General features: G+C 46.6%; 2 protein-coding genes across 2 annotated transcripts in view; both read left to right on the top strand.

The window, feature by feature from the left end:
• Positions 1–15874: 15874 nt before the first annotated feature.
• LOC101756877 (endoplasmic reticulum-Golgi intermediate compartment protein 3) lies at positions 15875–20783 on the top strand. Its single transcript, XM_004982620.4, has 12 exons — positions 15875–16033; positions 16303–16397; positions 16505–16587; positions 17068–17143; positions 17293–17360; positions 17743–17830; positions 18299–18414; positions 18528–18611; positions 19450–19596; positions 19901–20009; positions 20091–20210; positions 20403–20783. Exons 2-12 carry the CDS (start codon positions 16310–16312, stop codon positions 20474–20476), a joined length of 1053 nt encoding a protein of 350 aa, XP_004982677.1. The 5' UTR covers positions 15875–16033; positions 16303–16309; the 3' UTR covers positions 20477–20783.
• A 1383-nt stretch (positions 20784–22166) lies between these two features.
• LOC101757277 (remorin) overlaps positions 22167–23705 on the top strand; it is a 2854-nt gene continuing 1315 nt past the window's right edge. Inside the window, exons 1-4 of the mRNA XM_022822951.1 lie at positions 22167–22453; positions 23045–23086; positions 23206–23293; positions 23377–23422. Coding sequence (XP_022678686.1) covers positions 22339–22453; positions 23045–23086; positions 23206–23293; positions 23377–23422 — 291 coding nt within the window. The 5' untranslated portion in view covers positions 22167–22338. The remainder of the gene's footprint in view (positions 22454–23044; positions 23087–23205; positions 23294–23376; positions 23423–23705) is intronic.

Raw genomic sequence — 23705 nt, forward strand, 5'->3', positions numbered from 1 at the left:
GACAAATGACTGATTTATCAAGAATCGAGTATGCGCGGTGCCCCTGTGTACACTGTAACAATCATCCATCCCTGCTGTTGGACTACCGACGATTGCGACATAATGAGAACAGCCCTTTCATTTCAGTTTGAAAAGATTTACAGGTGGTACGGCGTGTACCAGGGAGGGAATTTACCTTTCAGATGCGGGACGTCCCCGTCCCACCAAAAGTGGCTAGTATGACAGGTGGGCCCCACGAACGGTGTTAACGGAAGGAGAAAACGGTGCTCGTCCCGTCTGTCGCAATCTCTCCAACCAAACAAAAAATTGGGACGACCCCATCCCATTCAACCAAACAAAAAATGGGATCATCCCATCCCGCAAAACTGGGATGGGACCGTCCCGTTCTACATTGTCTCCCAACCAAACGCACCCTAAAACGGGCGACGAGACTCTGGACGTAACTGCAGTTGAGTCACTCACCGTGTGCTTGAAGGATATACTTCCGAAACAGACGAAACCGATGTCTCCTGCCACTGCCGGCAGTTGCCCATTGCATCACCGTGCACAGTCTCTCCGGAACGCCCCCACTTACAGGTGGGTCCTACCGAGGCGCGCGTCTGTGGGGCCCAGCCTACCAGGAAGCGTATCCACGGTAGTACTGTGCAGTTGACTCAACTACAATTACATAATTACATTTATTATAGAGGAGTCGTCGCCTGCTAGGTACCACTCCGTGCTCGCATAGTCTTCACAAACTGCTCAGGCTCTCAAGCATACATGCCCCATTGCTAACACACGGAATATTTAGCATTCCGATTCTTAAATAAAAACACTTTGTGTTCGTATATTCTTGCTTCACGAGAAAGAAACAATCTAACATTCCTATCAAGCATCGAGCCGTCACGAATCTTAGGCCCAGCTTAGAGCTTAGGAGGGTTTATTTCGGCTTTAGCTTCACCTATTTTGCGCAAGATGAGGAATTGTAGCGTGAAGTCGTTTTGCAAGCTGAGTCTAAAATGGACTAGAAGCCGGATGAAACTATTATTTTTAGTTTTCTTGGCTTTGGCTTCACCGGTGAAGCCGTTTTTAGAATCATACTCGTATGTCATCATGCCGATGTAAAAGAAAATGAGTGTCTATTCCTCACCCGAGTGAATTAAGGCCCCCTTTGGAACAAAAGATTGGCGGAGGAATTTCATAGGAATTGATTCCCATTAGAATTTTTCCTATGTATCTCTTTGGAACAAAGGATTAGATATCAAGAATCCACAAAATTCCTATGGAATACACCAATCCATAGGAAGTTTAGAGGAAATGTAACATGAGGTCTAACCTCTTGAAATTTTTTCTTCATGTCTATCTTTTTGCACAAATTCCTATGTTTTTCATATGTGGTATCCAAACATCAACCGGAAAATTCCCTACATTCTAAATTCATATGGGATTGCAATTGACAACCAACTCAAATCCTACATCTTCCCTACTCCTACGTTTTTTAGAATCCTTTGTTCCAAAGGGACCCTAAAGGCCTTCCTCACTCGAATTGTCAGCCATTGGATCGACATTTTCATCTCCAAAGGAACCCTAAAGGCCTTCCACTGGACCCCTTTCATTTGCTACCTCACAACTTCATCTCCTACCTCACAACTTCATCTCCTACCTCCTGAAGCTGACGCCATTTTCTTCCCAAGGAGCTCACATACCTCTGCCGCTGCCCCCCGTGCCTCCACCCTGCCACGGTGGGCTAGGGTCTTGCCGAAGCTCTGCGCCGTGCTGGCACGGAGCCCCAATGAGACTCTAGCCCGCCCGCGATAGCCACCCTCATGCCCATCCCGCCACGGCCTCCTACCACCGCCGTTGTTGTCGTCGACGCCCCATCCCACTACCTCCCAACCAGCCTCACCCACTACTCAGTCGGCGGCGCCATCGCCGCTACGCCTCACCGTCACGGCACCTACCACCTCTGTCGGGCCGCCTGCCGCCGCCGGGCATCCCTCTAAGGCAGTCGGTGAACTTTCAACCCCGGAAACCCTGAACCCCTAACCCCGGAACCCCTAATCTCGTCGAAGTTTGACCGGAGCAGGAGAAGAAACACAAAATCTCGTGCAGATGGGGAGGAAGAAGAATCAAGTGAGAGATAGCCACAAATCACTCGAGCCAGTGATAGCTTTCCCCAACTCAAATTGATGTCCATCAGTTGAGATTGAGTGATTCGCTACCTGAATTGACATCGCCACCACTGGCTGCCTCTTTCCACCGCTCCTTCCCCAAGTGCCGCCTCACCGCAGCTTAGTAGCAAGACCCTTGGGCGCTGGGGCAGGCATGGTCGGGATTATGAACGATTATCCAGACTGGTGTTTTCCCCGATGGAATGGAGGCGACCATTGGCAGACGATGAGCCGTCTTTCTCCTGGTGGAATGCCATTGGCGGTCATAGCAGCAAGTGTCCTCTATGGCACTGCTCGGGTTTCGTTCATGGGCCTCGCCTGATGGAGCTTGGTAGAGGTGTGTGTGGCAGATCCATCTTGGTATTTTGGGGTGGTGAGGAGGATTTCTCGCCATAGACTGCACCGCCCTGCTCACCACGGAGGTCGAGCCAGGAGCGACTCCACCACCTCACGCGCCTGGGAGAGAAGATCGAGTGCACACACGTGGAGAGAGAGGATTAGGTTGATGCCGTCAAGCTCGAGCTCGTCGGAGGACATGGTGAGTAAGGGGAAGCAGATGGAAAGAAGAAGGAGAAGAAGAAGATGGAGAGAGATGGACCTAAACGCTAGAACGCGAGACAAAGATCTCCGTAGCGGCAGTGCTAGTACGCGTACACGAGACAAAGATCTTATACGCAGTGGCAATGGAGAATAGAAACTGAGTGCCTAAACGTAACAGGCTAACTACTCAAGAGAAATATGGTCGAAACAAGAACATAACACACAACATTTACATTCATCACTGAATAAATTTTGGTAGTATCTTCAAAATTCTATAAATATGCTACATAATGTATGCATCTCTTTTTGCAGGTCAAGATTCGGCAACGACTCTCCAGGACGCTCAGCATATCTCCAATGGCTCTGCTTGTCGCCCATACATCTATGGGCCCACCAGGAGGTTTGGGCAGTCCTACAATACGGGGTTGTACACCGACGCGTGTCAGACATGGAGACTACGGTGCAAGACGGCGTGGTCTACATGGAGAATGGGAACTAGTCAAGGATTAGAAAACTACTCGTAACACTTAGAGTAGGACTCTTTAGTCGAATCCGACTAGTATTCTTGTAAACAACCGACTTGTAACCCTACCCCCGGCAATATAAGGTGAGGCAGGGACCCCCTCCAAACAACATCAATCAATACAATCCAACCAACACACAGGACGTAGGGTATTACGTGACATAAGCGGTTCGAACTGTTTAAATCGTGTGTTCGAGTTCACCTTCGAGTTCCCGATCTTGACAAGCCCCACGCATAAAACACTACCTCGGTTACCCCCTCAGTAGATTGCCGGATCTAAACACCGACAGCTGGCGCGTCAGGTAAGAGCTCTCGCCAAAGATCCACCAGCGAACTCGATGGCTCAAGTCATCATCAAGCCCACCATCGTGTTCGAAGTGGGCACGACGTTCATCTTCGGATCCTGGGTTTGCGTCGCAGATGGCGCTGGAAACTTCCACCGCTACATCGCGCCGACCCCGGAGGAGAAGCAATACGACATCAACCTTCATCGCCAAGCTTTGGAGGATTTCGTTGAAAAATTCAACGAAATTTTTGACCTCTTCCAAGGCTCGAGGGACAAGTCCGAGTACAACTCAACTCCTTCCACTAGTCGAACTGGTTCCCACGAGCTAGCGCTCAAGCCATCGTGCGAATCGGTATACAACACAAGTCGATTCCCGTTCGGACTCTGAAACTCAAGTGCTATCTACCAAGCTACCCTGTCCAGATTGCAATCCAACTCGGATTTAATCGAGGACCTAGATTACTACTCGGATCCGGATGAGCAGACTTCTTTATCAGGTCCACAACAAGGCCTGGTAATCACATGTACTCCACAAGCAGATTCGTCTACTGGTCCAACATGAAGCCACCTGCTCTCGCCAAGGATGACGAGTCACGCCTCATTGCCTACCTTGACAACCTCCCATTCTAGGAGGGAACACCTCTGTTGCCTATCTATGAAGAAGACGGTTCCACGGAGGTCCTCACATCAAGTTCGGGTAGTTTTTCCCCAGAGCGAGAACTGCTCGCCATTATCGCTGTACAAGAAGGCGACGGTGAAGAACCGCCAGAAAGGAATCTGCGATGACGTCTCACAGGATGAACTCACCACCAACGTGCAAGGAGAAGAGATCGAGCCTCAAAGGAATCATCAGTGAGTAAGAAACGATGCAAGGGCAGAGCGTCGCTGTCGACTTGCAAACGAACTACCCATCATGAACTAGGATCACACGTTTGAAGCAGTTCAATCGCGTCATCACTGTACTCCTCTCACCACTATCGTTTCCATTGACCTGATTACTTGGGCAATGCCACAAACTAAGTACACTTGCAACTGGCTCTACTAGCGGAGCATGCATACTAGCAGCTCGATCAACAGAATCCGGTCAGCTCGGTTCGACGCACCTCTTCCTATCATGGTAGTAGCACCAGACCTACTCGAAATGAGGATGCCAGACCAAGTTGAAACGAAGTACCCAGAATTGAGCATCCTAGACCAAGTCAGCACAGGACGATAAGGAGTAGGGTAGAACCCTCAGGAGGCTGAGGCCACCGTGGGTCACATCCAGAACCTGAACGCCTAGTACATGGCCTCTGTCAAAAGCTCAACAACAACCGCGATGCCCGTATAATCATTGAAGGGCGCTGCTGCGGGCGCGACCAGGAAGGCGACTACTCAGGAGAAGATTTCGACGGATTTCCCACCTTCTCAAAATGAGTACGAAAGACAGTCCTACCCGACAAGTTTAACCCTCCCGATATTACCAAGTACGATGGCAAGCAGGACCCAGTCAAATGGTTGCGGTGCTACTCGATGTCAGTCCAAGCAGCGGGAGGAAACGATGACACCAAAGTCATCTACTTCCCCATCTGCATCGAGGCAGGGCCGCTCACATGGCTCGAATCCCTAGAAGGGGGCTCCATTGACACATGGAGTCAACTAAGGGCAGCATTCACAAATAACTTCGTAGGAGCAATGCAACGTCCTGGAAATAGGATCGACTTGTCTCAAGTCAAACAGGTGTCCCAGGCAACGGGGTTGTACCCCTTGGTCAGGTGTCCCTCGACGTTACGAATATGCTCACCCCGACGAACTCTCCGTTCTACGGGATTGTCCTAGGCAATGCGAATGTACTCCTTGATCAGGTGGTTTTGCTAGTTACCTTCAGGACCAAGGAATACTACCAGACCAAGTACATCCGGTTCGAGGTGGCTAATTTCGAAACGTCATATCACGCTATCCTCAGAAGGCCTACAATGGCCAACTTCATAGTCATCCCGCATTACGTATACTTATTACTCAAAATGTCGGGACCCAAGGGAGTACTCTCCCTGCGTGGAGACTTGAAAAGATCCTACGACTGCGACACAGAAGCCGTGGAGCTAGCAGTGACTACCCAAGCGCCAAAATCGATGATACAAGTCTTCGCTGCTTCCAAAAAACTATCCCCGGTAGAACTCGAGATCCTAGAGAAGAAGTCGGGAGCAACCAAAGTCAAGCCAAAAAGTGAAGTCGATATCAAAACCATTGACCTTGAGACTGGCGACAACTCCAAGACAGCCCTGATTGGCTTAGGGCTGGACTCCAAATAGGAAAACGCGCTCGTAAGCTTCCTCCGGGCCAACCGAGACATATTTGCATGGAAGCCATCAGATATGCCAGGGGTGCCCAGGGAGTTGATCGAGCACTTGCTAAATGTGTGGATTCCAAAGCTACACCCAAGCGACAACAATTAAGTCGATCTGCCCAAGACAGAAGAGAAGCAATCAAAAAAGAGTTGGTCAAACTACTCGCGGCTAGCTTCATTAAAGAAGTCTATCATCTAGACTGACTGGCAAATCTAGTCTTGGTTCGAAAGAAAAACAACAACGAGTGGAGGATGTGTATCGACTACACGGACCTCAACAAGCACTATCCCAAGGATCCCTTCGGGCTCCCTAGGATTGATCAAGTCATCGAATCGACGGCTGGATGTGCTTTACTCTATTTCGTTGACTGCTATTCGGGGTATCACCAGATAGCTCTTAAGGAAGAAGACTAGATCAAGACTGCGTTCATCACCCTCGAATGAAGCTTTTTGCTATACTACAATGTTATTCGGGTTGAAGAATGCAGGTGTCACATATCAACGAGCCATCCAGGAATGCTTCAAGAAATAACTCCACCACAACGTACAAGCGTATGTGGATGACGTGGTTGTAAGGATCACAAATCCTAACGACTTGATTGCGAATCTGGTAGAAACCTTCGCAAGCTTGCGAGCATTCCAGTGGAAATTGAACCCAACAAAATACGTGTTCGGTGTACTCTTTGAAAAACTACTCGGGTTCATCATCAGTCATCGAGGAATCGAGGCTAATCCCGAGAAGATCGCTACCATCACAAATTTGCACGCCCCATCGTACATCAAGGATGTCCAGAAGCTGACTGGATGTATGGCGGCTCTCAACAGATTCATCTCAAGGCTTGGAGAATGGAGACTACCCTTCTTCAAGCTACTAAAGCGGTAAGACAAATTCCAATGGACCGAGGAGGCAGAACAAGCCTTTCAATAATTGAAGACCTTCTTATCAAAGCCACTAATCCTCACAACGCCTACTCCTAGTGAAGACTTGCTTCTCTAGATCGCCGCGACTACCAATGTTGTCAGCATAGCGGCCATTGTCGAAAGACCAGAACCTGACCATGTATATAAAGTACAGAGGCCCGTCTACTTTGTCAGCGAGGTGTTGTCAGATTTCAAAACCAGGTACCCGCTAGTTCAGAAGTTGTTGTACGCAATACTACTCACCTTGTGAAAGCTACGACACTACTTCTAGGAACACAACATCTCCATCGTCACAGACTTCCCCTTGGAAGAAATTCTTCACAATCGAGATGCAACAGGAAGAATCCCTAAGGGGGCTGTAGAACTCGGAGCTTTGTCCCTGGAATTCAAGTCAAGGACTATCAGCAAGTCGCAAGTACTAGTTGATTTCATGGCAAAATGGCGAGAAAATCAAGTAGCAACATCGGCAGAATGCCCAACGCATTGGGTCATGTACTTTGATGGATCACTCAAGCTCGAGAGCGCCGGCGTAGGAGTACTCTTAATCTCTCCCAAAGGTGAACAACTCAAATATGTGTTGCAAATATTCTAGGAGGTCTCCAACAATGAAGTTGAATACAAAGCGCTTCTGCACGGGCTCCGCGTGGTAGTTTCACTAGGAATCAAGCAATTGTTGGTCTACGGTGACTCACTGATGGTTATAAATCAAGTCAACAACGAGTGGGATCACCACAAGGATAATATGCACGCGTACTGCCTGGAAGTACGCATGTTAGAGAACAAGTTCTCTAGCCTGGAGTTTCATCACGTGGCTCTTGACAACAACATAGCAGTAGACGTTTTGTCCAAGCTTGGATCTACTCGTGCCCAAGTTCCAGCCGGGGTCTTCGTCCACGAACTACACAAGCCATGTATAGTGGAGCCGACACCTTCAAAAACCACTGATCGAGGCCATGATGTGCCAGATCGGGAGGTTATGATAATCGATGTAGATTGGTGAATCCCCTTCATCGACTACATTAAGGAGCACAAGTTGCCTCTCGACAAGATAGAAGCAGAGCACGTTTTCCGGTGTGGCAAGAACTACGTTCTAGTTGGGGACAAGCTCTATAGACAAGGTACATCATCAGGAGTACTCATGAAGTGCGTCTCACGACTAGATGGCAAGGATATACTAGAAGAAATCCACAAAGGCATCTGCAGCAACCACGCTTCCTCAAGAACGATTGTGGGCAAAGCTTTTAGAGCAGGTTTCTATTGGCCCACAGCTCTCGCTGACGCTGAAAAACTAGTCCATCGATGTCAAGGGTGTCACTTCTTTTCCAAGAAACAGCACGTCCCTGCCTACAAGTTAATCACTATACCACCCTCGTGGCCCTTCGCATGCTGGGGGCTAGACATGATTGACCCTCTGCCTATGGCGCTCAGGGGCTTCAACTGCGTACTCGTGGTGATTGACAAGTTCACCAAGTGAATCGAGATAAAGCAAGTGACCTGCACGAAGGCAGATAGAGTACTCGACTTCCTCGACGAGAATGTCCATCGCTACGGCTTTCCCAATCGTATCATCACAGACCTGGGCTCAGATTTCAACAACCATGAGTTCTAGGAGTACTGTGAGAACAGCGGGATCGACGTCCGGTACGTCTCTGTCACTCATCCGCAGGCTAACGGTTAGGTTGAGCGCGCCAACAGGATGTTACTGGAAGCTCTCAAGAAAAGACTACACGACATTGGTAACACCAAAGGTGGCAAGTGGCTCAATATCCAATATCCTTTGGGGGCTTCACACATAGTCGTGCAAGCCTACAAGGTATTCACCCTACTTCCTAGTCTACGGATTAGAAGTCGTCCTTCCCGCCGACGTCATGTGGAAATCTCCAGTAGTCGAGCAATACAAGGAGGGTGCGGTAAAAGAAACAAGGCATCTAGACTTAAACAACCTCCAAGAAGCTCGCTGTGCAGCACTCGTCCAGTCAGCAAGATATCTTGAAGGAATTTGCCGCTATCATGATCGCAACGTCAAAGAATGTTCGTTCAACACGGGCGACATGGTCTTAAAACGTATTCAAGACACCAAGGGGCTGCACAAGCTAAATTCACCATGTGAGGGACCTTTCATCGTCTCTAAGGTCACTGGACCTGGGTCGTATAGGCTCCAAACTTTCACTGGCGAAGAAGTCGACAACTCGTGTAACATTGAGCAGTTGTGTCGATTCTACTCATAGTTTACATATTCATCTAAATTGGCCATTGGCCTCACTTGTATAATTACAAGTCAATAAAGCAGAGTTATTTTTTGTCGTAAAACGACTAGACTCTGCCTATTTGCGGCTTGCAAAAAAGCAAAGTTTGCCGAGCTATTCATCTTCTTCAAGTACGATCACCCAACTCGTGGCTTGTATTCACAAGTCTGCACACATATATTTTGGGTTATCCAACTCGTTGGATAGCAGCAACTTGCAAAAAGCAAGTCTGCACACAAAATTCCTGAGCTAGTCAGCTCCTCGGACAAGTTTGTCCAACGACGGTCTTTGCAAAAAGAAGTCATAGGCAATTTGGGAGTTATCTATGCTACCTAAATTCTTATCTAAACAAATTCGTCTAGTCGCAATTTGTAATAAACAAGTCTGTAGTTCCAGGCCTTCGGAGCACAACACCTAAACAACCTCGAGAGGTTGCAAAGGCAGGCTCCAGATCACGAAGTCCTGAAGAGTCTACTTGCCTAAAGAGTTTGACTACCTAGATACCCGAGTACGTGCACTCCGCAAAAGGGGTCGCACCCTAAACCGTACTCCACATCACGTATTTGAAGAGGCTCACAAATGCTAGCCTTGTGCGCAAATACTCACGACTACCACACGAGCAAATATCAAGGTAGTCCGTGAGATGCATTGAACCAAAGATTCCATTTCCTGCAGATACTGTTGGAACTGCTCATCAGAGCAGTCTTCAACGATGCCTTCCGCCACAGGAGCCAAGTCGGCTTGCAGGTTGAAAGAATTCACCATCGCCAGCAACTGCTTGGGCACGGACTCTGCCATCTTCTGGATGTAGCCGGTGATCTTTCCAGGTACTTCGTTGAGTATCTCTGCCAAGGGGGGGCTCCACGCCTTCTTCTGGGGGCTCTACCATGTCAGCAACGGGCTGAGCGGCTTCTGTTAGCTCCTTGAGAGTAAGATTGGTTGTCGCCAACTCAGCCTCTTGCGCATGGAGTTTCGTCATCAGATCTACGAGTTGGACTTGTCCGTCGACACAGTTTATTCTCCTTCTTGAGCTTGTGCTTCCGAGTCTCATATTGGGCGGACAACTTGTCCTGTTGATTCGTAACTCGGTAGTACGAGTTCTGCCAGTCCATTACGCGACCTTGGAGATCGTTATTCTGTTTGGTGAGCTCTGCAAGAACAAAGGCAAGGGGCAAGTCAGAAACTTCAAAAGTGCAGATTGGTCCTCGAAAATAGCAAGAGACAACACATAACCTTCCACCCAGTGGTTCAAGTTCTTATTGCGATTTTGGAGCCGGTCTTTCTTCTCCGGTTCTCTGGACAAGATTTTGGTACTCCGCGGTCTACCCATCATACTTCATGAGTAGTTGGGATGAGTACTGCCGCTCCTCGGCTAGCTTCTGTTCCAGCACCTGGGCCCGCATAATGGTGTCTCCATACCCTTGAATCATCTTAGACTTCTCGCGGGAGCATTGGATCAGTTTCTATAAAATAGAGCAAGTACTCGTATGAGTAACAAGTACCAATTTCAAGATGAAGTCTAAACTAGAAGTGAAAACATACCACTGTGAATTCGCCTACACGGTGATGCATCTCCGTGACCGTGGCCTCCATCTCAATGGTGGCCAGAGGGTCAGCTATCAATTGGATCTTCTCCAGGTCCATCCCATGAGCAATCCAGTCTTCTTCGTGCTCCTCATACTGCTCAGCATCCGACGCACCGTGAGGGACCAGTGCCCGACTTATTAACGAGCCAGTCTCTAAAGGCAAGAGGGAGGCCGCACTACGACTAGTTGATGGCCCTGCCTCGGATGGCGGGACAACTGCTAGCACTTGGAATGCCCAAGCAGCCTCAACGTCAGCTTCGGGCTCAGGGGCTACAAGTGCAGCCTCGACTCCACCAGTAGCCGCCACCTCCACCTCAATCTCTGGCTCTAGCTCAGCTTCTGGATCCAGCATAAAGGCCACCAACTCCTCTACCACCGAGGAAGTACTTTTCGCAATGGGCTCGGCCACCGGCAGCTCAGGGACTGGCACTACAGCAATGTTAAGCGATGCCAAGACATCGTGCATAAGGGCCGCAACAAGGGAAATCGCACTCGGAGCGATTTTGAGCACGGGCTGCTCCTTTAGTGGTGGAATTGCGGGCTCCAAGGTAAGCTCTGGGATGAGCGGCTACTGCCATCAGCTCTAGATTTCAGGCTTAGGCCCCCAATGTCCACGCTAGCGGATCTCCTGAAACAAGACAAGTGTCAAAACACACTACACAAACGACATCAAGTTAAAATCAGTACTCGGATACTTACTTGGTGGACCTTTTCATCTTTATGGAGGGCTCGGCCCCTAGATGCAAGGACTTGACGGTGGGCGACGCCTTCTTTGGCATGGTTTGTCGGGTTGCATCTAGAGCCTTGCCAGCCTTAGCTGTCATCTCCACCCCTTGGAGTAGTCTACGCCGGGATAGGGTTGGTCCTGCTGGCAGGAGATTCCTTGTCATTCTCCAACTCTACGACTTCCTTTATCGCTGGCAGCTTCCGCTGAACGACTTCAGTAGTCGTCTTCTTTGCCTCTGTCTCCTCCTCGACTACCTGCAAATCATCCATGTCAGAATCAAAGTTTAGCGTGGTGATAAAGCAAACAACTTACGGGTACTCGATCCTCAGGATCTTGTCCTTCTTCAATTGTTATTATCAGAGGTGGGACTTCATCAGTGAACGACTTCTTCACCACCCGCTTGACGGCGATCGTGCGCACTTTCTTCGGAGGTGGTGCCAAACTGACTTCTAAGTCGTCCTTAGCTTCACGCTTGGACGTCCCGGAAGACGACCCTACCTTGTCGGCAAGATGGGGCTGAACGATGAATTTTTGAATAGGTTTTGACTCAGAGCTGCTGAAGGAAGACCAATCCTCCGATTCCTCTTCCTCCTCCTCCTCCTCCATCACCTTTTGTACAGCTACAAGGCTCTGTACGTGTGGAGCGGCACTAGAGCCATCCGATCTAGGTGGAGGAGGAAGAGAGCAATACAAGTGAACTTCTGCTTGAAAATAGAGGACAAGTCAATACATTGACAGACACCTAAATTAGTACTTGTGGGCTACAGGCCACGGGTACTTACTTGGTTTGGCGGGTTGGTGATGTAGTGTTCCCTCAAGACCGTAGGGATGCCCCTGACGTGCTTGAAGAAGCGCTTCAACCTCTCCATCACTCCATCCACGGACAAATCTTGCGACATCATCTGTGATGGGTCATTGGGACCCGAGTAGTCATACCCCCATGTGCAGCGCAGCTTCAGGGGTTGGACTCACCTCCTCATGAAGCTTAAATCCACACCGATGCCGGTCAGACCTTCCCTGTTGAGTGCGGTAAGTGCGGTAATCTTTGCTATCAGCTTTGGCAACTGGAAGCTGTTCGCAGTACTCGGCTCGTCCAACCGGTGGTTGTTCCATATTGGACGATGGCCGGTCACCTTGGGAAGACGGGGCTCATGGTTTTCAATGTAAAACCGCCGTTACTTCCATCCAGAGTGGGAGCCTATGAGTCCATACTCCAAGTACTGATCCTTGATCTACTCCTGCAACTGGATTCCTGCCCCCCTCCCGACTACTTCGGTATGGTCCAATCTGGGCTGGGGTTTCACTCTAAAAAATTTCCTAAATAATTGGAAGTGGGACTAAATGCCAAGAAATGCTTTGAGGTGGATTAACTCCAGGTTATAATACCTCAATAATCCCCGAAAGAAGTCGGACGACAGGAGAGCGCGAAGATGACTGTCTCATTGCCGAAGCTCTCCATAGGCCACGGTTGCCATGGGCCTCCCTCAAGTAGACGAACTCCTGCTCCTGGAGAAGATCGGCATCCACCAATGCCTGAATGTCGGCCTCCTTCGTGATGAACTTTTTCCAGGCGCAGGCCAAATTCAGCGGCGTCGTCTGATCCGTTTTGCCATACTTCGACGCCAGCAGCTTGGCCTCCTTCTCCTTCTTGGTGGCCTTTCTCTTTTTTGCTCTCCGCCGCCTTGCTGGAGAATGCTTTCTTTCCTATTGTCGCAAGGGTCTTCTTGCACATAAGCACGGTGGCTAGGCAGTAGAGAAGGATGGCACTCAAACTCAAGAATGGCAAGCGGCGGCGCTAGGGTTACAGTGTGAAAGACGAACAGGCAGGATGACTCGGGTGAAACGGAAGGGATGAGTTCCTCCGTTATTTATAACTGAAGCACAGTTAACCGAGAGGCGAAAATTACAAAAAATATTTCATTTTTAAAAGCCCTCAGTGTCGCTGGAACGGTTTCCAATTTTTTTTGGAACAGATAAGATTACTATTGGCGAACGATCACGTTGACCAATGGTTGACCCTTATACCCAAACTAGTCGTGTAACGGCTCGGAGGCCGTGTGCCACGTGCTCGTTGGCAAAAAAAAAATTCTTTGGGTTTTAAGGTGAAAGAGATGTGAAATTACAAGATTGACCCACAGTCTAATTCTTCGATTCAACCTAAGGCTTGGGGCTACTCCATATAGAGTGCGATTTTCATCGCACTTCCATATAAGATTCAAGACCAAGTTAAATAAGGCTTGAGCACATTCTACCCGCATGGTGGTACTCGAGCACATTCGAAGACCCAATCCGACAGAGTACTCAAAGGAGCACCACAAACTAGTTGGAGACGTCTACATAAGTACTTGGGACTGTTACATTTGACTAAAAAGTACTCGGGAGCTTATCGGCCATACATCTATGGGTCCACTGGGAGGTTTGGACAATCCTACAATACGGGACTGCACACTGAGGCGTGTCAGACATGGAGACTACAGTGCAGGACGGCGTGATCTACATGGAGGACGAGAATTAGTCGAGGTTTAGGAAACTACTCGTAACACTTAGAGTAGGCCTCTCTAGTTGAATCCGACTAGTATTCTTGTAAACAACCGACCTGATCCTACCCTGGCAATATAAGATGAGGCAGGGACCCCTCCAAACAATATCAATCAATACAATCCAACCAACACACAGGACGTAGGGTATTACGCGACATAAGCAACCCGAACTTGTCTAAATCGTGTGTTCGAGTTCACCTTCGAGTTCCTGATGTTAACGAGCCCCATGCATAAAACACTACCTTGGGTACCCCTCGGTAGGTTGCCGGTTCTAAACACCGACACCGCTAGCTCCCAACCTTGGGGGCTAAGCGCCAATTAGTACTCGTAATATCTCCAACGACTCAGCTAGTTTCCAAGCTCAGGGGCTAAACGTCAAATAACTACTCGACGTGGCTCCTACGGCTCACCTGGCACATAAGCTCGGGGGCTGGATGCCGCAAGACTACTCGGATGATGGCTTGCGTGAAACCAAGCTCGCTAAGACCCTTGGATTGAATATTTAATCATTCCAAGGCTCGGGGGGCTGATAAACTGCACCCAACAGTTGATTTTTTCAAAATGAAGAAAGAAGATTCAAAATTTTATTTACCCTTAGCCTGATTTTTCGATTTAACCTAAGGTTCGGGGGCTACTCTATATGGAGTGCGACTTTCGCCGCCCTCCATATCAGCAAAGATGAAGATTACAAAATTAAGATGATCAAGGGCTTGAGTACATTATAGCCTCATGGTAGCTTTGAAGAACTTCGAAGATTCAGCCAGACAAAATACTCGAGAAGCAATAAACTACTCGACGAGGATCTGAAAAGTACTCAAAAACTGTTGTATTCGACTATGAAGCGCTCGAGGGCTTATCGGGGATAGATCCCCAGTACCTGCAAGGAAGGAAAAAGACGAACTCCTACTAGGATTCCCCTTAATCCTACTAGGACTCGTACCCTCCTACTATGACTCCTACCTTGTAACTGATTAGTAATCCCGCCCCCGGAGAATATAAAGGAGGGTAGGGGTACCTAGATCGGCAGATAGAGAACCACTACAGAGGACCAAATCCTCAATACCAAACAACACCCAAGTGCAGGGTGCAATATACAATACCCCAAATATGACGTAGGGTATTACGCTACTCTGATGGTCCGAACCTGTATAAATCTGTATATTGTGTCCTCACTTTTACCTTCGAGTTTCAGGTCTGGCGATCCCCCACCAACCAATTTACTACCTCGGGATACCCCATGGTAGGTTACCACTCCCATCCTCATCGACGGGTTGCTCCTCCGTTCTGACCCCGGCATCGTCTCGCAGCATGCCACGATGCGGAGTGAGGCGGCGACGCCTAGCGCGCGGCCAAGAACCGTGTCATCTTGGCCCTCCTGGATCCGTCTCGCCACTGGTGCGCCGTGCTACCTACTCGCCTAGGTCATCAACGAGACAACGACTACGTCAGTGTAATGTAGTACAATACTCCACAACGTCCTGGTGGTGATGGCCCCTCCTCGATGTAACGCAGACCTCCACATCCTCCGTCTGTCTCCTCCGGCGGGGGCGCGGTGCGGCACAAGAGAGCATGCGTCCACATGCGAATGGAGCGAGCGCTCCGGCGATCTGGCCTACCTTGGCTGCGAAAAATAGCCGATACCTGGGCGCACCGCACAATGCATGTAAACAATGGTAGACGTTGGATCGGAACTAGACCTGAGCAAAATAGGGCCGGCCCGACCCGATGGCCCGACCTGATGCTCGTTTAGGGCCGAGCGTGACGCTGATTTTCGTGGGCTAAAAAATGGGCGGGCTTAAGCCCAGCTTGAATAATAAAATGAATTACATTTACATGAAAAGGATGGGCGGCCCAGCCTGAGCCCAGCCCAAATTAGATCCTATTTTGTTGACCCGGTTAAGTTAATGAGCGGGCTTGGGTGGGAATTTTGGCCCGAAAGAAATTACGGCTTTTTTGCCGACCCGACCCGAGTTTTGGTCAGGTCTAATCGGAACTGGACGTTGGATGGTGGGTGCTGGGTAAGGTACAGCGTGACTTTACAGAAGCAAGTCCCTGAATCTCGCCCCCACTTTCACCTCTCCCCCTTCTCCGGCTCTCCCGGCCTTTCTCCTGGCGGGGCCCGTCGCCCCCAACGCCGCCCTTGGCCAGGCCTTCGTCGGGCCCTCCGCCGGCGACGAGCATCCACCAGGTACGCCGTTCCCTTCTCTTTCCCATACCTTCCCTTCCCGCCGGGCGAAATCGAGTACATCAAACCCTAACGTAAGCTGTTTTGCATACGGATCTGGCCCAATTACACACATGTATTATAGCCACTGATTTCTTGTTTTGGCCAAAAAATTGTATGTATACCCACGTCATATACTGGATCTTCCCTGGTTGGAGATATTTTGTTAGAATTCGCGCAAGTGCCGGTTGTTGTGCTCTAGTCTTGACGAGGTCGGGTGTGTTCCATGGCAGCTGAAAGATGGCGAGGATACCGTCACTGAAGAGCCTCAATGCGTTTCCGCACGCGGAGGAGCACTTGTTGAAGAAGACTTACTCTGGCGCTATCGGTATGGACTATGGAGACCCTATTCTTTTGTGATTGTTGCAAGTGGATGCTGCGGTGTATGGTTTGGATATTTATCTTTAACTTGTGCCACCATTGATATCTTGGCAGTGACCATTCTTGGGCTAATTATAATGTTTACACTGTTCGTGCATGAGCTGCAGTTTTATCTTACCACCTACACCGTTCACCAGGTATGGTTGGTCACAGCTTCTGTGTTCATGGTTGACTGCTATCAAACTTTTCTGTAATAAACTCACGTAGTTCTCCCCTTCAAATAACTCTTTTTTTTCTCGGCACTGTGAATTCGCCTGTAGAAATAGAAGGTTATCCTGTTTTAGTTTATTTAGAAAAAAATGTAAACCAACTGGACAAAGTTAATAATGCCATTTCTCTGGCTAGTGGGAATTGAGTTGAAGCATCAAAGCACCAATCTGATCAGAGTGTTCTTGTGTTGACAAACATGTCTTTGAATGTGAAACATAAATTATCAATCAATTGCAGTACTGAACAACCCAGGTGTCTTCTGATTGTTGTAATAATATGGTAAATTGGTAATTGTCATCTATGAGATTCTAGTAAAGTCAGTTGCTGTGGTTCAATTTTATTTTCATTGAGTTGATCCTTACCAATATCTGTATCATGAATCCTTCACCAGTTGATGCTATCTGCAGATGTCTGTAGATCTGAAGCGAGGAGAAACTCTTCCAATCCATATAAATATGTCATTTCCTTCTTTGCCATGCGAAGGTCAGTATTGATTAAGTTCAGTAGTTCACTCATAATTAGTTTGTTGCCAATCTTTATTTGGGCATTATTGAACAAAGTGTTTCATGCCTTTTTTTTTAAAGGAGGTTTCATGATTTTGATATATCTTTATCTGGCTCTTATTTGTTTAGTATTGAGTGTCGATGCAATTGACATGTCTGGGAAACATGAAGTTGATTTGCATACAAATATATGGAAGGTAACATCTCTGTTCAAAATTTTGCTCCTTCCTGTCTGCATTCTATTACGGTAGATGCATTTATCGTTACCATTGCTTATGAGTTGTGGTAAAGAAACATTAAATATGTGGGTACTGATAAGTACATATCATTAGCCAGAAGCTGGCAGACAATAGATTACGCTGGTTAGTTGTTTTTCATATTTTAATGTAGAACTGCAGAGACATGTACTTTTACCAGCTCTGATTTGTATCTTGCTGCAGCATAAACAATATTTTTCATATGTATTCCTATGTTTAGTATTTTCCCAGCAAACTTTGTATTATATTTTGTAAAAATGCTTTAGTTGCCTTGCTCTCATGTCTAATATTTTCTCTCTTCCTTTATATCTGCTTAATACAGCTTCGCTTGGATAGGTATGGCCATATCATTGGTACAGAGTACTTGTCTGACCTAGTTGAAAAGGAACATGGGGCTCATCATGATCATGGTATACTCTTCTTTCTCCCTACAAAGGGGAAAAAAACTAATTTAGCATGGAATCATGACAATTGCTAGATGAAAGAATTTTATCTGCAGTATGTGTGTCTTACTCGATGTAGGAAGTATCTTCTGCAGTTGTAAATATGCTCAGTTAGCAGATGGTGGTTTTGGGTACCCTAGCTATTCAGACTTGAACCTGGTACCTACCTCCTTCATACATGAGAGCTGGAGCTCTTAGCTGTTTCCTTTTCAAAAAAAAAAAGAAGAAGAACGTGGTACTTTTTAAGTAACCTATAATTGAAAGAGAAGCGCATTCTCTCAGTCTTGATTATCATGGGAGAATACTCATTTCATCTAATCTGATAGAATACTGATGCTGGGCATTATTTAGTTTGAACATTTCGTCTGATTGACCAATATGCTTTGGTTAGAATAATTCTTCATAATTTGCTCATTCATTAAAAATTTAAAACAGATCATGGCCATGAGCATAACGATGAACAAAAGAAGCATGAGCACACCTTCAATGAAGATGCAGAGAAAATGGTTAAGAGTGTCAAACAAGCACTGGAAAATGGTGAAGGTTGTCGAGTAAGTTATTCATCTACAGGTTCCCATTTGTTTTACAGAATGGTATTTCAGGTTGTGATGATGAACTGCATTTTCTGGTGTTGCTAATGAAACTGCTTCCTCAATTTCCGCAGGTCTATGGGATGTTAGATGTGCAGAGGGTTGCTGGTAACTTCCATATCTCAGTGCATGGTTTAAACATTTTTGTCGCTGAAAAGGTCAGTAATCTAAAATTGTAGATACCTTGTGACGTTTCTACCCTTTATCCATTTTGGTTCTGAAGTATGCATACTTTCTTTAATTATAAGGTTCATAAGATAAAAGTCTAAGCTGCTAAAAAAAGCTCAATTGTGATGTGTGAAATACTTAAATAGGGAGCATTAGGTTTCCTTCATAAGGTATCATTTGGGTTCCTAACAGAACGTCTCTTCAAGTGGCTAACTACATGGTGTCAAACCCTGTCAATATTTAGTTTTCCTACTTCTTGGTGCTCAAAGCTTGACCAGCATCCATAGCTGGCAGGTATTAGTATTGATTTCACTCTACTTCATAGTGATTTTGTGATCTTAGAAAAAGCACAGCTAAATAAAAACAAAAGGATAAATAGAGAAATAACAAGTGAGGCAGGAAACTACTGAAAACTGGCATTATACCAGAAGGGATAGTAGCTGAGTATTTATGCTAACCATCACATGGTATTGAACTAACCATTGTTTCTTCTGTGGCTCTTCTGTTGGCTCTCTGCTTTTACCAATCTCGCCACAAGTCATGAAGTATCTTTGTTCTTTAATTATTGGCCATGTGCTACTTTGCAGTAGCCATTTTTGCAAATTAGAATCGTTGTTTTTTCCCCACAAGTTTGGTTAACTTCTATGGATATGAGTAGTTTCCAATTAATGAAAGAAATCACTGTTTTTGTCGAGCAAACTTTTCTTTCTTGCCTTACCCATTAACAGAGGGCTGTTCTGCAATTTTGTACTTCCATTGCCTTTATTAGTACATTTTTTTCTACTGGGCTTTTAATATAATTTACTAATATTTGTAATTTTCATACAGATTTTTGAAGGGTCAAGCCATGTGAATGTTAGCCATGTTATTCACGATCTGTCCTTTGGCCCCAAGTATCCAGGAATTCATAATCCACTGGATGAAACCTCAAGGGTACTTCATGACACAAGTGGAACTTTCAAATACTATATAAAGGTGAGTTGCCATTCATGTAGCCTTTGTAATCAAGAATGTGCATGAAGCAGCTTCCAAGTGTCAACATTAGGGAATATAGCAAAGAATGCCTGAAAAAATTTCTTTAGTGCTGTTCATTCACATTTGCATTACAATGCAAGGTCATCACTGGGGGCCAAAGAAAAAGTGTCATTTCCCATTTCCAGCGAGCCTATCTCAATTGTCGAGTAAACCAGAAAATATGCAGAGTGAATATTAGCTAGTTCATTTTCTTCTATGATTTGGAATAGCTCGTGAGAAAGTGTGTTTGCCAACTGATATGCAGGTTGTTCCAACTGAGTATAGATATCTCTCAAAGAAAGTATTGCTAACAAATCAATTTTCTGTCACGGAGTATTTTCTTCCCATTCGCCCAACTGACAGGGCCTGGCCAGGTAACTGTTTGTTTCAACTTTCAAGCAAGGTGTGTGTGTTCATCTCTTTTAAAAGCTAAACTGTTTTTGTTTGCCCTGCAGCTGTTTACTTCCTTTATGATCTCTCGCCAATTACGGTCACCATCAAAGAGGAAAGACGGAACTTCCTTCATTTCCTAACTCGTCTATGTGCGGTTCTCGGTGGCACATTTGCCATGACAGGTTTAACCTTCGCGATGATTTTATGTTTTATCTTATGCGAGTCATGCATTGTTCCAGATTTGGATTCACTGATAATATTAGTTGCATGCAAGGTGGTACTAACAACACAACTCGGAAAAAGAAAACATCAATAGTTCATTGTTGCTACGATTCGTTGCTTGTTAAACACTCTTGCCAACTTTTGTTTTACAGGAATGCTTGACCGATGGATGTACCGGCTTATTGAGTCTGTCACCAACTCAAAGACCAGAAGCGTGCTGCGGTAGCTGTGAATTCCATTGTAGACGAAGGGAAACCGTGGTTACCTGTGGCTAGTCAAGTCAGTTATAGATCATCTTGTCCACGCTAACTGATCAAGCCATGTTGGTTTAGATGTTTCATTTGCTCCATGCATGGTTAACTCTTAATATGTTGTTAGTTTTTATCATCAATTGCGTGCTCAAGTGCACCGACTACAGTTTTGTCATATCTTAGAACTACCAACGACAACAAGCATGTGGTTTGTAATCATGTAGAAGAAAAGAAAAACATGGCTCCAGTATAATCCAAGTTTTTTGTTATTGCGAAAATCAATACGAACATCTTGTTTCAATGTGCCCTGTAATGGCGACGGCGTGCTTCATTTGTGGCACGAATTTCGCCACCTGTGACGCGAGCTGCATTTGCGGTTCCAGGAATAGCTTAATGAATTCCTAGTAACTTGGGGATTGGGTCTTGTTTAGTTCCTAATTTGGGAGTGGTAAAATTGGCATTTTGTCATAAATGTGTAAATGTAGCATTTTGTTTGTATCTGTCAATTATTGTCCAAATATTGACTAATTAGGCTCAAAAGATTCGTCTCTCAAAGTACAACAAAACTGTGCAATTAGTTTTTGATTTCGTCTACATTTAGTACTCCATGCATGTACCGTAAGTTTGATGTGATGGGGAATCTTCTTTTTGCATAGTGTTAAAAGTTGGGATTTTGGGAAACTAAACAGGTACTGTGTTTTTTAGGGATTTTTTTAGGTGAAAGGTACTATGGTCTATGGGCTACTTCCAAGTCCATGTGCTTTGAAGAAGCATCAGAACTGCCTTCCTCGGCAATATTGTACTCGTGACAGGAGTACAGGGAGACTAGGATTTTGAGTGTCAGACAAGAAATTTTACTGTCGCATAATAATCTCTTGTTTCAAACTGCCATTCCTTCCCGCTCACTACTTGTTGCGTTCCGATGTCAAAAAGGCAGCGAAAAAGAACAGACGAACGGAACGGATTTCTTCTTTACGAAGGATGAGAACAGGAGTAAACGTACATCAGACATAGCTTCAGTAACAAGTGCAAACGAAAGAGTTCTTTCGACTTTAGCCCTTGTTTACTTGGCCAAATTGGGAGGTGCCAAATTACTGTGCTGGCACTGTAGCACACCGTAGCCTTTCGTTTGTATTTGTAAATTATTGTCCAAACATTGACTAATTAGGCTCAAAAGATTCGTCTCGCAAAGTGCAACAAAACTGTGCAATTAGTTTTTAATTTTATCTACATTTAGTACTTCATACATGTACCGTAAGTTTGATGTGATGGGAATCTTCTTTTTGCATAGTACCAAAGTTGGGAGTTGGGAGTGAAGTAAGGCCTTGTTTAGTTGGGGAATTTGGGAGGTGCCAAATTACTGTTACAGCACTGTAGCATACTGTAGCGTTTCGTTTGTATTTGTGAATTATTGTCCAAATATTGACTAATTAGGCTCAAAAGATTCGTCTCGCAAAGTACAACAAAACTGTGCAATTAGTTTTTAATTTCATCTACATTTAGTACTCCATGCATGTACCGCAAGTTTGATGTGATGGGGAATCTTCTTTTTGCATAGTGTCAAAGTTGGGAGTTGGGAGTAACTAAACATGGCCTAAATAAGGGTTACTGGCAGTCGGTGTCTTTGCATCTGACGCCGTTTTCCATCCACCTCCACGGTTGCTTTCTGCTGCCAACCTCTGCGCTGCCACACCAACCTCAATTCGCATGATCGCATCTACCGGGCCAGACCGGCAGCCCCGTCCGCTTAAGTAGCTGACGGCAACACTTGCTCTCCTCTGTCCTCTCTCCCTCCCCCTTCCTTCTGGTCGAGCCGGAGAAGAGGCAGCGAGATCGAATGGCTGAGGAGGCCAAGAACGCGGACACGGCGGCGCCGGCGGAGGACCTCGCCGAGGAGAAGGCGGCGGTGCCGGCGCCGCCGGAGGAGTCCAAGGCCCTCGCCGTCGTCGAGAGTAAGACAGCACCTCGCTTGACGCAGATACACGAGCCTTGTACCCTTGTAGTCTTGTTGTTTTTGCTACTGTTTCCGCGAGTGCCTCACCAGTTTGCAGTGTTTATCTGTTGCTTTGCGCCGGCCTTGCAGCGTTTTTCATGGCGTAATCACATGTTTCTCCAGATTCCAGAAGCATGGTAGCATGTGCATGTCGCTTCCTTTTGCACTTTGCACAGTTGCACTTGCACCTCAGGGTAGCGCTTCACCCCAACGAACTTTTTCAGAAAGTTCTCTGGAACTGCAATGATTTTGCACGGTTGGTTTGTGCCGTAAAATTGTTGTAAAAAAGTCTGGTTTGAACTCTGAATCGTACACGCTCCCCGTAGTCCAAAGGAGACGAGAGACAAGTTTTGCCAGATTCAGACGACAACCACCACTACCAACAGTAAATTCTTCTGAATATTAGAATGAATGTTAGCACGACCTTTATCCATCAAGGCCAGCTTATTTAGTATAGAGATCAGATGAGAACATGCAGATTCAGCGGAGTGAATTATCAAGACGTGACTGTGCCTCCAAGTTCATCTCCTCTTAATTACTGTGTTGCCAGGTGACGAGAAGCCTGCAGCTGCTGGTGCGTCACAGGAAAGAGGTATGCATACTGCTCTGTGCTAGTCTGAATGAATCCAAGAACCAATAGGTCTTGAAATGGCCTCATGTATAGAGCATCGAAATTGAATGACATGCGCAACTTCTTCTCTGGTTCTTCAGACGCGTTTCTGACCCGTGTCGCCACCGAGCAGAGGACGTCGCTGATCAGGGCCTGGGAGGAGAGCGAGAAGGCCAAAGCCGAGAACAGGCAGAGTCCTCTTCCCCCCTTTTTTTCGGACCACGCAGTTGCTTTTGCAGCCTCCGTGAGCCTGAAACTTCTGTGTCGCGCAGGGCGGCCAGGAGGCTGGCGAACGTCACCTCCTGGGAGAACTCCAAGGTCGCGCAGATGGAGGCCGAACGTCACCTCAGGGGGTGTTTGGGAAACACCTGTTAAAGTTTAACACCTGTCACATCGGATGTTTGGATGCTAATTAGGAGTACTAAACATAAGCTAATTACAAAACTAATTGCACAGATGGAGTATAATTCGCGAGACGAATCTATTAAGCCTAATTAGTCCATGATTTGACAATGTGGTGCTACAGTAACCATTTGCTAATGATGGATTAATTAGGCTTAATAGATTCGTCTCGCGAATTAGCACAAGGTTCTGCAATTAG

This window comes from Setaria italica, chromosome IX (genome assembly GCF_000263155.2).
Source record: "Setaria italica strain Yugu1 chromosome IX, Setaria_italica_v2.0, whole genome shotgun sequence".
Classification (NCBI taxonomy): domain Eukaryota; kingdom Viridiplantae; phylum Streptophyta; class Magnoliopsida; order Poales; family Poaceae; genus Setaria; species Setaria italica.

Excerpts from the sequence above, each read along its gene's own strand:
- LOC101756877 (XM_004982620.4), top strand. The coding sequence starts at position 16,310 with ATGGCGAGGATACCGTCACTGAAGAGCCTCAATGCGTTTCCGCACGCG. Across the intron at positions 16,398-16,504 it reads GACTTACTCTGGCGCTATCG|TGACCATTCTTGGGCTAATT; the intron begins GTATGGACTATG and ends ATATCTTGGCAG. Across the intron at positions 20,010-20,090 it reads AACTGACAGGGCCTGGCCAG|CTGTTTACTTCCTTTATGAT; the intron begins GTAACTGTTTGT and ends TTTGCCCTGCAG.